We start from the raw sequence: 16554 nt of genomic DNA, 5'->3' as shown, positions 1-16554 counted from the left end.
ATAACAAAACTATTTTTTTAAAATATACAATTAAACCATAAAAACAAACATAACCTCAAGCAAAATAACAAGAACATGACTAATGTATTACTTATGAAACAATAATAAAGTAGTTTATCAAGGGTGAATTATGTTAAGCAATGTTATTAAACCTGTATTGATTCATTAATTTGCTTATAATTTAAGTTATAGTTTGGGTACTTAATTTTGGTTATTGTGAATTAATTTAAAATAATTTTGTTGCAAGTTTTATTTTAAAAAAAATTAAAATAATAATATTTTTTAAATAATAAATCAAGTTTAACTGAGTTGACTATATCATACTTTAATATAAAACTTAATTTAAAATAAATATTAAATTATTTTTATATATTTTATTGGACGAGGTTTAATAATATCTATGCTTAATAACTTAAACAGTAAATCATTAAAACTAGCTTGAAAGAAATATATTTGTTTTAACATTTTAAAAATAATTTTTTATATTTTTAATTTATTTTAATCAATTAATATCAATAATAATTTTTTAAAACATATTATTTTAATAAATTTTCAAAATCAACCTATCATCACATTTTAAGATGCTGATTACTGCCTTTAATTGATTATTGTATTGTACAGGGCGTCATCACCGATCAATCAATCCCTTAGTTAATTTAATTTATTTGTTATTGTTTTTTTTTTGTCATAACACTACCGGGCTCCCCACGTTATCCATAACTATCGTAAAAGTGAGGGAAAACCTCGACTCGAGAAACAAGATTTTTTATTTAAAAAGATGTAAGCAACCAAACAATCTGAAGTTATTATGATTAATTAAATCAGATAGCAGTAATAGTTTAATTCAATAAAATAAAAATAATTTTAATCAATTCAGATATCGAAAATAAAATTAATAAATAATAAGCATATTTAAATTTATAATTGATTTTACATCAATGTTCCTAGATGCATATTAATAAATAATACATACATGTTTAAATTAAAAATAAAATAAAATTAGTAATTATTAGTAAAAATACTTTTAAAATAATAAAATATTTATTGTTGTTAATAATAAATTTATTATTCTTAATACTTTATTAACCTTTACTTAAATAAATAAACTAACTTCAATAGGACTTCAAGATTTTGATAACCCCTTGTTGTTTGGATATGCTATTAAATATTATCAAATAAACTACACTTAATGTCTCCCATGAACATCAAACCTCAGTTGTAGAGTAAAAAAAAGAAAAAAAAAGAACAAGTCTAAGAAAAAAAAGAGGAAGAAACTTGAGAATTTATAAAATGTATTGTTATCCATTCAAGATGCGCCCGCAAACATAATATATATATCAAGAATATTAACTACTCATAATTCATAAATATTTGTTGGTTACGAGAAATGTTTATAATTTATAAATGTTCATAGTTCATGAATTTCTTATAAATACTTTTATTTTTATTACATGATTAATGTATTAATTTATGCACAAAGACATTTTAGAGGCTAAAAGAAATTAATCATCAAACATGGACTGAATAACAAGAATATTTGTTCAATAATAGCTCACAACTACCCAATTCACAAAATTATTTTGTGTTTGAAACTCTTACCATCCAAAAATTATTTGATAATAATTTCTTACTAATATTTAATTAATTTTTTAAAATATGTTAATATTTCATATTAAAATACCCCTGTTGGATCATAAAATCTAATTTGATTTTAACATCAAATATGAGTGGACCTCATACATATTTTGATATTAAAAAGCCTACTATATATTGTATAAACCGATTTCAACATAAAAAACCAAAGAAATAAAGATTTTAAAATAAAGAGAAAATAGAAGAAAGCTATTAACGATAAGGAAAATATATGATAACAAAGTCCTGCACACCCATTTTTATCTTTTAATATTATTAAAATTGTTTTTAATCCCTTTGCAAAATCAATAAGAAATCAAACCCTACTTTGTCCACCCCCCATCAAAAGAAAAAAAAAACACCTTTTATATGAATTTAGTTTGTCAATCTCATCCAAATACCTAATTGAATTAGTTTGAATTTGAATTTGACTATAATATAATTTGTTTATTAAATGAGTTTTGAAAATATGCTTAAATTGATTCTTAATTATTTTTATTTGCATAATTCAAGCTAATTAAGGCCTGAATTAACATGTCACCAATAGATAAACCGGGCGAACCGGGTTTCATGACCATCTCAGTCTCAGTTTTAAAATCATAAAATTAATTTTTTTTGGTAAAAATTAACACCCATATTAAAAAAAAATTAAAAAAATACACGGCGACATCCACACTTGCCTAAGGATGAACTTCCAAGTTGCAGCGCTGAACATGCTTGGAAACGACACCCAGCTGTCCACATGGAAAGCAAGGCTGGGACTTGGTATGCAGATCTGCGGACCGTCGCCTAATTTTGATTTGCTTACACTGCTTCTGCTCCTAAACATTGTGTCGGCTATAGAATTTCTTTTTAATTTCATCCTGGATACTTTTTATCCTTTTCAACTATTACATTGATATAAATTACCCCTTTGCTTCTTTTTTTTTTATAATTTTTTTCCTTTTAAAATTTAATTAATTTTTAAAATTTTATTTAATTTTTCTATATAGCTATCATAATTTTAAATAAACATTACAATATTTGATATATATTTGATTTTGTAAAAATAATTTTTAAAAAATTTATCAAACATAATAAAATTTATAATTCAAGTTACAAGTTTGTAATGTTATGCCAAGATTAATTTAATATTAAAAATATTATCTTGATATTTTTAAATTAAATCATAAATCTTTAAATTTATAATATCAATCAAGTTATATTAAAATAATTTTTAAATTTATATTTATACTAAGTAAAGAGGGCAGTTGATAAATTTTAAAGTTGATACACCGAATAAAATTTAATAATAATATTAAATAATTTTTTATAATTTAAATATGTTTTTTTATATTTAGAAAATCCTAATCAATACTCCGCTTACAAACCGGTTGCATTTTTATCTTATTCGGATGTCGTGTTCCCCACTTTTAATTCTTTGATTGCATGTATAAGGATGACGGGGGCTTAGAGCAGCAAAACAAGACTGGATGTTCTTCTGATCTAAATAAACAGAAGGTCAACAATGGTGGTCAGCAGGTCAAGGGCATATCAGTAAAACAAGGTGATATCATATCACCTTCTTTTTATCTATTCAAGTCCCAGTAAGCATTCACAAAGGAGGATGTCTGTATTCATTGGATATTCTAGCCATCTGGTAATACTGTAGTCCGTTTCCATGGCCCACTTGCCCCCATGACCCCATGCATAGTTTGTATGCAGACCTCCGTGTGAACTTTGCACTGCCAGCTAATATATGAGTTCTTGGACTTGGACGCTTTTCTCCCGTACCACAACCGTCAGCTACGCGAGTCGTAGCAGGCTCAGAAAGTGTTTGACTCCTTTCCTTTGTCGTAGACAGATCCAAAACCGTGCCTGTTTCGGTAATTCACCAGCCGCCTTCTTTTTTCACCGCCTGAAAATTCTTTATTCCTCTATAAATTCTCAACGCCTCTACGTCATCCTAAACTCTCTCAGGCTCTCCCTGTTTTGTGCAATTAACCCCTCTGCTTCTCCTATAAAGATATCATAGTTTTTTCTTTAATAATCCTCTGTAATCATGTTGGTCTATCAAGATCTTCTTACTGGTAATTCAAAGACTCTTTCTTTCGTTGTTTCTTTCTTCTGAAACTCGTTTGATGATCTGGGTTTTGTTTTTTATTCTGTTATTGGTTGTTTTTGTTGATGGTTTGTTTGTTTTTATAATCTTGTTATTGGGATTTGTTGCTTTAACTTTGTACTTCTGTCTTTGGATGATAAAAGGTACTGGGAATTTATTATTATTATTATTATTATTATTATTATTATTATTATTATTATTATTATTATTATTATTATTATTATTATTATTATTATTATTATTATTATTATTATTATTATTATTATTATTATTATTATTATTATTATTATTATTATTATTATTATTATTATTATTATTATTATTATTATTATTATTATTATGAGTTATTGAGTAAGATTTATCTAGAACTTTGAATTTGATTTTAACATGTGTTTTGAACAAGTTTATGAGCTTGAGGTATTTTTCCTTTAATATCAGTCTATCAGGGAAAATAAAAGCAACTTGTTACTTTGTTAGTATAGTTATGGCTTGAAGCTTAATTTGGGTGATGATTTTGATTTGTTCAAGGACACGAGGACAATTTGGTTTGTGCCCAGAAGCTTAATTTCGTTATTAATTTCAGGTGATGAGCTTCTCTCTGATTCATTCCCATACAAGGAAATTGAGAATGGAGTGCTTTGGGAAGTGGAAGGAAAGGTTAGCATTTTCTTCCTATTTCTTGGTCTCAATTTCGGTTTCCTTTAAGCAACGTTGTTGTTAAATATTCTGTTGAATACAGAAGTTGTCAGTTTGAAGCAATTTGAATTTCTTTGTATGTGTTTTTGTTTCTACAGTGGGTTGTTCAAGGATCAATTGATGTAGACATTGGTGCTAACCCTTCTGCAGAAGGTGGAGATGAGGAAGGTGTTGATGATCAGGCTGTCAAGGTTGTCGATATCGTCGACACTTTTAGACTCCAGGTTGGTGAGCTAGATTGGATTTTTGTCTTCCACTGTTATACTTTTTAAATTTCTTGGTATCTAAAATAGTTCTTTCCTGTAAAACTGCAGGAGCAACCTGCTTTTGACAAGAAGCAATTCGTTACCTACATTAAGAGGTACATTAAGTTGCTGACACCCAAACTGGAGCCAGAACAGCAAGAGGTGTTCAAGAAGAACATTGAGGGAGCTACTAAGTTCCTGTTTCCAAAGCTCAAAGACTTCCAATTGTATGTGCAATTCATTCTTTTCTCCATGGGAAATGGTTCTTAAATTCTCGTGATTTAACCTGAATTTTCCTTGGCTACTCTAATTAGTTGAGGTTATAACATTGCAGCTTTGTTGGGGAGAGCATGCACGATGATTGCAGTCTGGTGCTTGCATACTACAAGGAAGGTGCTACTGATCCAACTTTTCTCTACTTTGCTCATGGCTTGAAGGAAGTCAAGTGTTAAACCAGTCTCTTAACAGATAGCCACTGCACAGCCACCTTTGAGATGAATGTGTTCTCTGTAGTATTAGAATTTTAGTATAAGCTTTTCAAAATTTATATAAGATAGAAATATGCTGTTGGGACTTTGATGACAGTTTTGGAGTGGCATGTTAAATTCGTTCTTCTTAGATGTTTTCATGGGACAAGGTTTTATTATATACTTAATGGAGGAATAAGATGCAATTACTTGTATGCTTGCTTTGTCATAATCATCAATCCAGAAAGATTTACCGTGTGAAAATGCTTAATATATCATATGATGTGGTCTGGATGTGTTTTTTTCTTCATAATCTTTCTCTGTGGTGGGTTTGAGTACAAGCGTTAAGAGCTAGTGAAATAAATTTGGCATTTGAAAAATGAATAATTAAAGTTAGAAACAACCTTGTGAGGTCCCCTTTTCACTCAACGACAATTTTTTTACAAGCTTATTAGTAGACAATACTATGAGCTTCATGTTATCAAGACCATGTCCTGGTGAACAGAACTTAATCAAGCACTGCATTGAAGCTTTGGAAAGATATCGTTGATAAGCCATTCCGCCATATGTTGGTAAGCCTTTTGTGTCAAATGAATTCCATCCCAGCTGATGTGCTGATCAGGGTTTGGACAAACTGGAACGCCAAGAGCTCCACACATTCTCCACAGGCTAAAATTATGATCACCACCGGTCCCACAGCAAGCTTTTTGTATCGTCTTCGTGTCAAAACCTATATAAAAAAGGAAGGAGACGATGATGTAAGATTTTGTGCTGGGTCCAGTATAGTTTCTCTACCATTTACAAGGATCTTGAAAAGAAACTCACCAAGAGACTGAGCATTCTGATAGATCGACATGAATGCTTTGTAATAGTCACCGTAAACTATGATCACATCAGGGTAATTTTTTTTCAATTCGTCAACGGTTTGCTTGAGAAGCTCATTGTGATAACTTGCAAAAGAGTTTAACTCCTTGAGGCAGTGGAACTCATCATAAGCATCAGCATCATTGGGCTCGAATTGGCTAAGATAAACCGGGAAGCAACCTATCGGGAAGTTTCCGGGGACAACCACTCGTCTAGCACCGTAACCAATGACTTTCTACAAGATCATATTGAACAACATTCATAAACAAAAACAATATAGCTAGAAATTTACGAGGAACAAACTAACATGCCTCAACAGCATCCTTTATAGCTTTGACAACTCCAGGAACCAACGCTTTCGTTTCTTCAGTGGTTTTGCTAAACATGAAAGCATAGTTATAGTCATTGCCTCCAATCTCCCCAACCATGAAGAGAGATGAATTAATTTCTTTAGCACAATCTGTGAAGCAATAACTGTCAGGAATGATGGTTGGAAAAGGATTTAACTATTGAAACATCATATGAAACATGTCGATTACCTTTAGAACATGTGTTAAAATAGGTGAACATCCACTCAAGTTGTGTGCTAAGAGATTCCTTTGTCACCACGTTCATTATATTCTTTGATAATAAAACTTCTGCAGGCAAGGCAGTTGAACCAGCAACCGCAAAATTCACTCCACTGCAGCCACCGAAAAAAATTCTTGCCGGATTCAAGTAGGCATCAAGATAGGGAAGTTTAGCCGAGCGTGCTGCAATAGTTCAGAGAAAAGTTAACACAATCAAGCAACTTCTACTGCAAAATAGGTTAGAAAGAGAGTTATAAACCAGAATTTGTAAAATAATGTAATTTATCATAATAATATAGGAAATCTACCGCCTTTAACTTGAATAATTCTCTGATATTATACATTGTAATATTTCTGAACATTTAGAACAAGAAACTTTTTGGATTAAGGCCGCATGGTTGCCCCATTAATCCCAACGGTTCAATGTGTCAGATTTTCTTGATGATTAGCATTATTTACAGATTAAGGCTTTGTTTGGCTGGCTTTGTTTTTTCAGGACAAACACAATTTGAAACGTCGCGTAGACAAGCAGGAAACTTACCAATGTAATCAATCATCAATAACCCATTGGAGCATCTACCGGTTGGCTTCTTGAGACTCATACCATAAGGAAACCAAGCATATCGAGAAAGAGGATTTTCTACAATCAAATTGCCAGTGTCAGCTATAGAATCCCCAAGTTGATAAATTGCTTTAAACCCGCATTTTTGAAGAACATCTACATCATGGCTAAATACAGGAACTAGAAGAAAATGGCACAAAGAGGAAAGAACAAAAGCACAAAGAACGTTGCTGGTAGCCATAACACGAGATTTACTATGTGTCCTTAATTTGTCAATGAAAAGATCAAAGGAAATTGTCGTGTATTCATACTATTTTTCTGCCCACAAAGTCCGGATATTTCTGTCTTTGAGGGAAAAAATGGAAGCCTCTTGCAAGGAATGTGGAGAATACATAGCATTAGCCAGCTGTGTCTTTTACAGTCCATGGTGGTTTTCTGTTAATCTTTCTAGGAACATGACCAAAAACACCTTATAATTGGATACATATCCAATCCACTTAATAGTCGAAAGATGAAAGGGAAATCTCTGTAGAAGCAGCAAGTCGAAAGATGAAAGGGTGGTGTCTTGCATGGTTGTGTCAGGGTGTAAAGAAGCTACGTAATCGAAGTTGTCCTCGATTCCAAGCCGACAAACTGAGTCATTTCCCATTCTGTTTATTAAAGTTATTATTTGTTTTTATATTTTAAAAATATATTTTTTAAAAAATTTAATTTTTTAATTTTTTTACTTTAAATTAATATTTAATATTTTTTGATGTTTTTAGATCACTTTAATATATTAATATAAAAAATAATTTTTAAAACATAAAAAATATTATTTTAATATATTTTCAAATTAAAAATATTATAAAAAATAATTATAACTATACTTGGCCTAACAATCCAGAAAATCCACAACTTGGAGCTGAGATTTAATTTGAGCTGAAAAAAAATATTGCTTGGCATGTTGATTCATCATCTATTTGTCTCAGCCAAACCCATCCATATAAATACTAAGAAATTTTATTTTTTTTAAAAAATGAGATAATATTTATGTGATATAGAATATTGATCCAAAATGACCTAGATTATTTTTTTTTGTTATTAGTTAGTGATATCAACTCAACGAGTTTTTTTCTTTCAAGATGAATTATTTGTATTAATTCTACATTTTACCTATATGGATAGAGGATAAAGTGGCTTGATAAGAAGATGATTGTTATGAAGCTTATGCTGCAATTGGTGTTGCTAAAGTTAACAATGTTGTTGTTAAAGTTAATAATGTTGGACACTATTTTGGTGTCATTTACAGTATTAATTAGTATTTTTTATTTTTTATATGAATACTTGTTTATAAATAAATAATGTATTTAAAGCTTAATTACATCAAAAGGAGCAGAGTAAAAGAAAAAAAGTAATTCTATAAAATTAAAAGATATTTGTCAGAGAGTAAATGAGATGTTTTCTTTTAATAATAGAGAAATTTCAACTATTTTTCTATTAATAAAGAGATATTGTAATTTTCATATTACTTAGTAGAATATTTTTATATTTCCTTGTTGGCATAGTTAAATTTGAGTGAACTACATAAATTTTTATATATCATTTATTATTTTATCTTTTATCTTGATAAATTTATATGCTAATATTCTAATAATTGTACTATAAAAAAAGCAAGGTGGTTAGCCTCTTTCAAATATATAATATGGATTCTGGTAATTTAATAGAGTTGGATTCCTGAATGAATTATTTTTTTTATAAATATAAATCTTTGCCTGCTAAGCAATAGAATAACAAGTTATAAATTTGTCTTGGTAAAATATTCATGTATTTTTTCTATCACTATGAAATTTATAAAAAAAATAAAATATTCAAAGATGGGGTTATTGTTATCCTTTTCTCTTAGAAAAATATAATCTCTTGATTATAAATTCATGACACTTAATTTACATACTTGTTCTTGTATTGATGAATTAAAAAAAATATTTATTTATATGATTCTAATTATATTCCAATCAATAAATAAAAAGTTTTTATATTAAATATTATAATTTTATTATCGAATTTAAGAAAAAAAAACAAATACAATTTTTCTCCTTTTATCCTCATCAGAATCCGACCACCCAAATTCATGTTTCCTTTTGCAGCGTAGCTCGAAAAAATTGCAGTTAGTGAATCCGAGTTTTTTTCTGAGGAAAAGACCAGTAAAGCACCTCTGCTAATTCAGAGCCATTATTATTATTATTATTTTTTGATTTACGTGGAGTGTCCGGAGCAGCTGGTACGCACCACGACTAATCTCCATGGCCCACTGAATACCCTGCAAACCCAGTAGGCATTAAAGGCACCGCGAGAGTGACAGACATGTATATCAGGGCTCGAACCCATGTGCAATAGAAGAAGTTTGGCTCCTGCCACCGCTAGGCCAAGCCCCTCGGTGTAATTCAGAGCCATTATTGATAAGACTAATGGCATAACAACGGATCAATTCAAGACTAATCTTTCTCCGTGGAGGGGTTTGAATAAAGGCATCAAGAGCTAGTGAAATAAATTTAGGATTTGAAAAATGAATAATTAGAGTTACAAACAACCATGTGAGGTCCCTTTTAATTCAAAGTCAATAATATTTTTACAGGCTTAATTGTAGACAAAATTAAGAGCTTTATGCTTGTTGTAATTCACTTTTGACTTATTGGTTTTTTAATTTAATTTACAGAATTTAAAATATCAAATTAAAATATCAATTTTTTTTGATAAAAAATATAATTTGCTAACTTGTACAAAAACTAGGGACTACAATATATTTTTATCATTCTATCTTTATTTTAAAGATAATTCATATTATCAAGATAATGATAATTATTTGCTTTTAAATTTGATTCTTAATTAAATTTAAACTTAAAAAAAATTGATTACAACTTTTGTTTTACATGCGAAAAGACTGTAATATTATAAATACAGACTTCAGTATATGCATCAAAGAACAAAAAAATACAGAAAGAATAATACCAATTTTCCTAGCAACGAGTGTCTACATCAATCTTTACTCAAAAAATTGACAACAACAATCCAACAATAAGTAAGTCATTTTGTCCCTTTCTTTTCACTTTTAATTACCTCTTTCTTGTAGCAAGTGTGTGCGAGTAACTCGCGCAAGCTTGCAAAAAAAAAAATATTAGCCGAGTTATTGGTCTGAACCAGTAACCAAGCCAGTAAACCCAGCCCATATGGCTCGGTTAGATCCAATTCAAAAGGAAAAAAAAGAGTGGGCTGGATTTGGGATTCAGGCACAACCTGCACAAATTATGTTTGCTAAGGGTATGCTTGGTAAAATATATCATCATGCTTTGACTATAATTTTTATATCCATTCTAATTTGATATTTTACTAAACAAACTCCATTTCAAAAATATAAAATTTCAAAAATATTTGAGAACCTTTTCTGATTTATTTGTGGGCCACTCACACTTTGTTTTATTTTTTTCTTTAATTTTGTTTGCATTTTTTGTAGACATGTTCAATCTGTGGACTATTACTGTTAAATGTAAAGATGTCGTGCAATATTTTTTTTTCCACTTCCGTCTAAAAAAGTCAAATAATAATAAAGGATAAACAAGAAAAAAATAACAAAAAATTTCTTTTTCAAATTCATTTTCTACGAAAATATTCACTGATACTAGAGTTAGGAGTATCATATTTTTTGAATTTGTGCAATATTTCCAATGCTAGAGTTGAAAATATTTGTAGAAATTGTTCACTGATGCCGAAGTCAGGAACATGAAAGGGAGAATAAAAAAAAAAAATTGTTTTTTTAGCAATTTTAGATAAAACCAGCAATGCAACTTGGCTAAGATAGGATGTTTAAGGAGTGATAATATTTTTTTTTTTTTGTGTAACTAGTCCCATACTATAAAATTTATATTGATCTATTAGGGTTACTATTGATTGTAATAATAGAAAGTGAATCCTTTCAGAAGATTTTTTTCTTTAAAATAATAAAATATCATATATATATATATATATATATACATATTTCCAATTAGAATTTAATTTTTTACCGAACACCACGATGTCCAAGTGTGATAATGTTATCAAGTTCATGTCTCGGTAAGAACAGAACTTTCACATCAATTACTGCATTGAAGCTTTGGAAAGATATCGTTGATAATCCATTCTGCCATGTGTTGATAAGCCTTTTGTGTCAAATGAACTCCATCCCAGCTGATGTGCTGATCAGGGTTTGGACAAACCGGAACGTCAGGAGCTCCACACATTCTCATCAGGCTAAAATTATGATCACCACCAGTCCCACAGCAAGCTTTTTGCAACGACTTCGTATCAAAACCAATTTAGAAAAAGAAGGAGACGATGCTGTAAGCAGGAAAAAGAAGGAGACGATGCTGTAAGCAGTAACTGGTTTTGTTAAACATGAAAGCATAGTTATAGTCATTGCCTCCAATCTCTCCAACCATGAAGAGAGATGATTTAATTTCTTTAGCACAATCTGTGAAGCAATAACTGTCAGGAATGATGGTTGGAAAAGGATTTAACTATTGAAACATCATATGAAACATGCCGATTACCTTTAGAACATGTTGTGTTAAAATAGGAGAACATCCACTCAAGTTGTGTGCTAAGAGATTCATTTGTCACAATGTTCATTATATTCTTTGACGATAAAACTTCTGCAGGCAAGGCAGTTGAACCAGCAACTGCAAAATTCACTCCACCGCGGCCACCGGAAAATTTTCTTGCTGAATTCAAGTTGGCACCGGGGATAGGGAGGTTTAGCCGAGCGTGCTGCAATAGTTCAAAGAAAAGTCAATACAATCAAGGAACTTCTACTGTAAATGAGGTTAGAAAGAGAGTTAAGAACCTGCATTTCATAAGATTATGTAATTTATCATAATAATATAGGAAATGGACAGTCTTCAACTTGAATAATTCTGATAGACACTGTAATATTTTTTAACAAGAAACTTTTCGGGTTAAGGCGGCTTGGTTGTTGCTGAAGAAGAAGAAAGTTTCAGGAAAAAAAAACAAGAGAAAGGGAATAGAAGCAAGAAAATTAAACAAAAACAGGCCAAATGACACGGAAAGTAATGCAAAACGTAGAGAAAATCTGACAGATAAAAATTTACGGGCCCCATCAACGATGTGTCGGATTTTCTTGATGTTTAGCATTATTTTGCAGATCAAGGCATAAAAATCATATAAAATGAAGCCTTTTCAAGTCAAACACAGTTTGAAACTCAGCAGCATTACCGCTTAGAGAAACAGTGAAATCAAGAATATCGTAACTTACCAATGTAATCAATCATCAACAACCCATTGGAGCATCTACCTATTGGCTTGAGAGTTTCAAACCATAAGGAAATGAAGCGTATGGAGAAAGAGGATTTTCGCGAATCAAATTGCCAGTGTCAGCTATAGAATCCCCAAGCTGATAAATTGCTTTAAACCCACATTTTTTAAGAACATTGACTTCACGACTTGATACAGGAACAAGAAGAAAATGGAAAAGAGAGGAAAGAACTAAAGCACATACAACGTTGCTGCTGGTAGCCATAATTGACTCAAGAGATTTACTACGTGTCCTTAATTTGTTAATGAAAAACCAAGGGAAGTAGATGTGTATTTATACTATTTTTCTGCCCTCAAAGTCCCGATATTTCTGTCTTTCAGGGGAAAAATGTGAGGCTTCTTACAGGAAAGTGGAGAATACAGAACATTAGACAGCTCTATCTTACAGTTTATGGTGGTTTTCTGCTAATCTTTCTAGAAACATGACCGAAAACACCTCATAATTGGATTCATATCCAATCCAGATAATAGTCGAAAGATGAAAGGGAAATTTGTAAAAGTGGAGAATACAGAACATTAGCCAGCTCTATGTTACAGTTTATGGTGGTTTTCTGCTAATCTTTCTAGAAACATGACCAAAAACACCTCATAATTGGATTCATATCCAATCCAGATAATAGTCGAAAGATGAAAGGGAAATTTGTGTAGAAACGCGAAGTTTTTGGTGGTTTCTTGCATGGTTGTGCCAGGGTGTGCTTGCTTGCCACATATGGTTGAGATAAAGACTGGTTGCTATTAACTTCAAAAACCCACAATGGAATGGAACGTTTCCATTTCATTCCGGCGTTCTGGTCAAATAACATTTGTTTTTTTTTTTTTTAAATATTATTCATCATGATTTTAATTTGAACTAAAAAAAACATTGACTGGGCAGGTTGACTTACGACTTGGTTCTCCCATTTAAATTCCATTAAATCAATACCAAAAAAAAAAAATATCAATTATATTTCTTAATTTAATTATTATATTAGAACAAAATTTCAAGATAAATCTCCTTATATATTATATATTGGCTAGTGATTTAGAATCTTTTTAGAGCCAAACTCCTTGGTTATGGCAATCATATTTCCTTGGTCTAGTGATTTAGAATCTTTTTAGAGCCAAATTCCGCATTGGTTATGGCAATTATATTTCCTTGGTTAAAAATTTTAAGGTAATTAAAATTTATAAAGTTTGAAAGAATACTGATAATATTTTTATAACTTTGTTTAAATTTTTAACTTTATTAAGAAATGTTATTTTTTTGTGTTGATTTTTTCTTGATTTTATTATTTAATAATAAATGTATTGTTAATTTACTTGTATAATTTATTTTGATTTACTTTATTTGAGATTATTATAACCTTATAATCCAAGTCATGAATTTGAAAAATTAATTTAATATGCTATCATTTTAAAAAAAAATTTAAAAATATTGTCTTGAATTATTTTTTAGTCAAAATATATTTTTACCCATCATTCAATTTGTTTTTAAACTTTTCAAGTTAATTAGGTTATATCGGTTCAACCCCTACTTTTTACTTGTATTTGAAATTTAGGTTGTATAATTTCAAGTTAATTTATTTTTAAATTAAAATTAAAATTATTTTATTGAATAAATATTTTAAATTATATATATAATAATAATAATTTAAATATAATATGAACAATACAATCTTGAAATAGCATGTTGAAACACTTCAAAACTTAAAAATATCTTTTCAATTGAAAAAAATAAAATATTAATTGAAATGAAATTGACAATTTTGCTACAAAGGATAATAACAACTTGCTAAGAATATTCATTTTCTTTGAAAAATAATATAGTAAAACTTAGTTTTTGAATAAAATAATAAAAATAAAAACTTATTTATAAAAATAATACAATAATGAGACATATAAATCTTAGATGTGTAACTTGAAATCCGCATGACTCACATGGGCATCATAACATATTTATTTATTTATTTATTTATTATATTTAACATGTGTGATTTATTAATAGTTTTAAATATAATTTTTTTTAATATCTGTATATTTATCCTGTCAATTTTTTTTTAAATATCTTCTCTATGTTACTTTATCAGGTTAGGAGTCTGAGATACAACAGCCAGAAACACAACATCAAAAATCCCGTCTGCCTCGACTTGTCCAGCAATTTCTTTCACAAGCTTGGTGGCATCCTATACTTTCCAACTAGGTCAACACCACCATACTTGTCCCCTAGCTCACGTCGGGCAAGAAGGTAGGGGCACCCTATCAAATTTTCCATCCATGATTTCAGAAATTACTCTTTTACTGAAGAGAAAGTGAAATCGTGTTTAAAGTAATTTTCCTCCCTTTTTTATTTTTTAAAGAACAATTAAAGAAAAAAAAAATTGAAAGTTTAAAATCAAGCTATCTGAATGATGAGCAATACAAGATAACTTAATTCACTGATTTTTTTTATTTTTTTAAACGATTTTTGACCCCAAAGACTTACTGATGATTAGATGATATATATATATATATATATTGGAATAAGATGTTTCAATCACGTCATTAATCATCTAGATCCTGATATAGATATTAATATGTCAATTTTCTCATAACGGAAGTGCATTTAATGAACATAATCAAAATTGATCATGCTCTTACTCTTCACTACAACACACCACAGGGCAAAAAAAAATAACAGAAAAAATTCATCTTCTGAAATTACAAAAAAAAATAGAAGGGAAAAGGGTTACACGACGTGGCTTTATAGCTAGTTTATGCGTAGTAGTTAAGGCTGGCTTTTTTCTTCGCTTGCACTTGGATGATACCTTCATTAAAATCCTCATGGTTCACCTGTTTCCAAATCCAACCAATACAAGAATTTAGTAAGCACTTAGTAGCTTGCAACCAGCAAAGCAAATGCAGAAAACAAGTGAAGCAAAATTAAATTCTTTTTGTAGACAAGGGTATTTATGTAATTTTCCATATTTGTTCATGCATATACCTAATCAACCCTACAACAATTACCTATCAAAGATTCAGCCTAAAATCCCCCAAAACACTGTTCAAGAACTATTCACAGCTCAGAACAGCCCCCAAAGGGGTCCTGCATCATGTCCTCTTGTTTTTTGACTATTGAGAAACCAGATTCAAACTGTAGCCAATACTATCGTTTGACAAGAAAGATGCTGAAGAGTTCAGTTTTTTATTATTATGTTGACAAGTCAGGCTTTCACTCGTCAAAATAATTGTTCTCAGATTAGAAAATGAAACAGGATATGCGTGAGAGAGTACCTCAGTTGCATCCCGGCGAAGTGCTAGCATCCCAGCTTCAACACAAACTGCCTTTAGCTGTGCCCCATTGAAATCATCCGTGGAACGAGCAAGCTCTTCAAAGTTCACATCAGGATGGACGTTCATCTTCCTTGAGTGGATCTACAACATCAGAGGAAAAAAAAATACAATCAAGACTATTGTTTTCACGTGAAATACAAGTGAAAAGGGACATCCAAACAATTCTGTCACAACAAACCTGCAAGATTCGAGCTCTTGCTTCTTCAGTTGGATGTGGAAATTCGATTTTGCGATCCAAGAGCTAGTGAAATAAATTTAGGATTTGAAACATGAATAATTAGAGCTGCAAGCAACCTTGTGAGGCCCCTTTTTAATTCAAAGACAACAATATTTTTACATGCTTAATTGTAGACAAAATTAAGAGCTTCATGATATCAAGTCCATCTCTTGGTGAAAAGAGAACTTTCACATCAAGCACTGCAGTGAAGCTTTGGAAAGATATCGTTGATAAGCCATGCTGCCATGTGTTGATAAGCCTTTTGTGTCAAATGAACTCCATCCCAGCTGATGTGCTGATCAGGGTTTGGACAAACCGGAACGTCAGGAGCTCCACACATTCTCATCAGGCTAAAATTATGATCACCACCAGTCCCACAGCAAGCTTTTTGCATCGACTTCGTATCAAAACCTATTTAGAAAAAGAAGGAGACGATGCTGTAAGCCTTAATTTTGTGGTGGGCCCCGTATAGTTTCTCTACCATTTACAAGGATCTTGAAAATAAACTCACCAAGAGACCGAGCGTTCTGATAGATCGACATGAATGCT

The 16554-nt window shown here is 30.5% G+C and overlaps 2 protein-coding genes and 2 long non-coding RNA genes across 4 annotated transcripts; 1 reads left to right on the top strand and 3 right to left on the bottom strand.

Annotated features, from left to right (window-relative positions):
* The first annotated feature begins 3194 nt into the window (after nt 1–3194).
* LOC105134231 (translationally-controlled tumor protein homolog) lies at nt 3195–5373 on the top strand. The gene is made up of 6 exons (XM_011038568.1): nt 3195–3263; nt 3376–3701; nt 4317–4390; nt 4528–4653; nt 4744–4901; nt 5009–5373. The coding sequence occupies exons 2-6, from the start codon at nt 3674–3676 to the stop codon at nt 5124–5126; spliced, it is 504 nt and encodes a 167-aa protein (XP_011036870.1). The 5' UTR covers nt 3195–3263; nt 3376–3673; the 3' UTR covers nt 5127–5373.
* On the bottom strand, nt 5196–12031 carry LOC105134232 (GDSL esterase/lipase At5g03980-like). Its single transcript, XM_011038569.1, has 5 exons — nt 11992–12031; nt 11699–11915; nt 6317–6465; nt 5967–6240; nt 5196–5871 (listed from the first exon to the last, which is right to left on the bottom strand). Exons 1-5 carry the CDS (start codon nt 11995–11997, stop codon nt 5654–5656), a joined length of 864 nt encoding a protein of 287 aa, XP_011036871.1. The 5' UTR covers nt 11998–12031; the 3' UTR covers nt 5196–5653.
* A 2960-nt stretch (nt 12032–14991) lies between these two features.
* LOC105134230 (uncharacterized) lies at nt 14992–16031 on the bottom strand. Its single transcript, XR_843943.1, has 3 exons — nt 15967–16031; nt 15729–15869; nt 14992–15287 (listed from the first exon to the last, which is right to left on the bottom strand). It is a non-coding gene; the product is annotated as an uncharacterized LOC105134230 (long non-coding RNA).
* Nucleotides 16032–16047: 16 nt separating this feature from the next.
* On the bottom strand, nt 16048–16554 carry LOC105134228 (uncharacterized). The gene is made up of 2 exons (XR_843942.1): nt 16517–16554; nt 16048–16416 (listed from the first exon to the last, which is right to left on the bottom strand). It is a non-coding gene; the product is annotated as an uncharacterized LOC105134228 (long non-coding RNA).

The sequence above is a fragment of the Populus euphratica genome, unplaced genomic scaffold (assembly GCF_000495115.2).
Source record: "Populus euphratica unplaced genomic scaffold, PopEup_1.0 scaffold158.1, whole genome shotgun sequence".
Classification (NCBI taxonomy): domain Eukaryota; kingdom Viridiplantae; phylum Streptophyta; class Magnoliopsida; order Malpighiales; family Salicaceae; genus Populus; species Populus euphratica.
The sequence above is the reverse complement of the archived record's forward strand: the minus strand, read 5'-3'. Positions and strand labels throughout refer to the sequence as shown.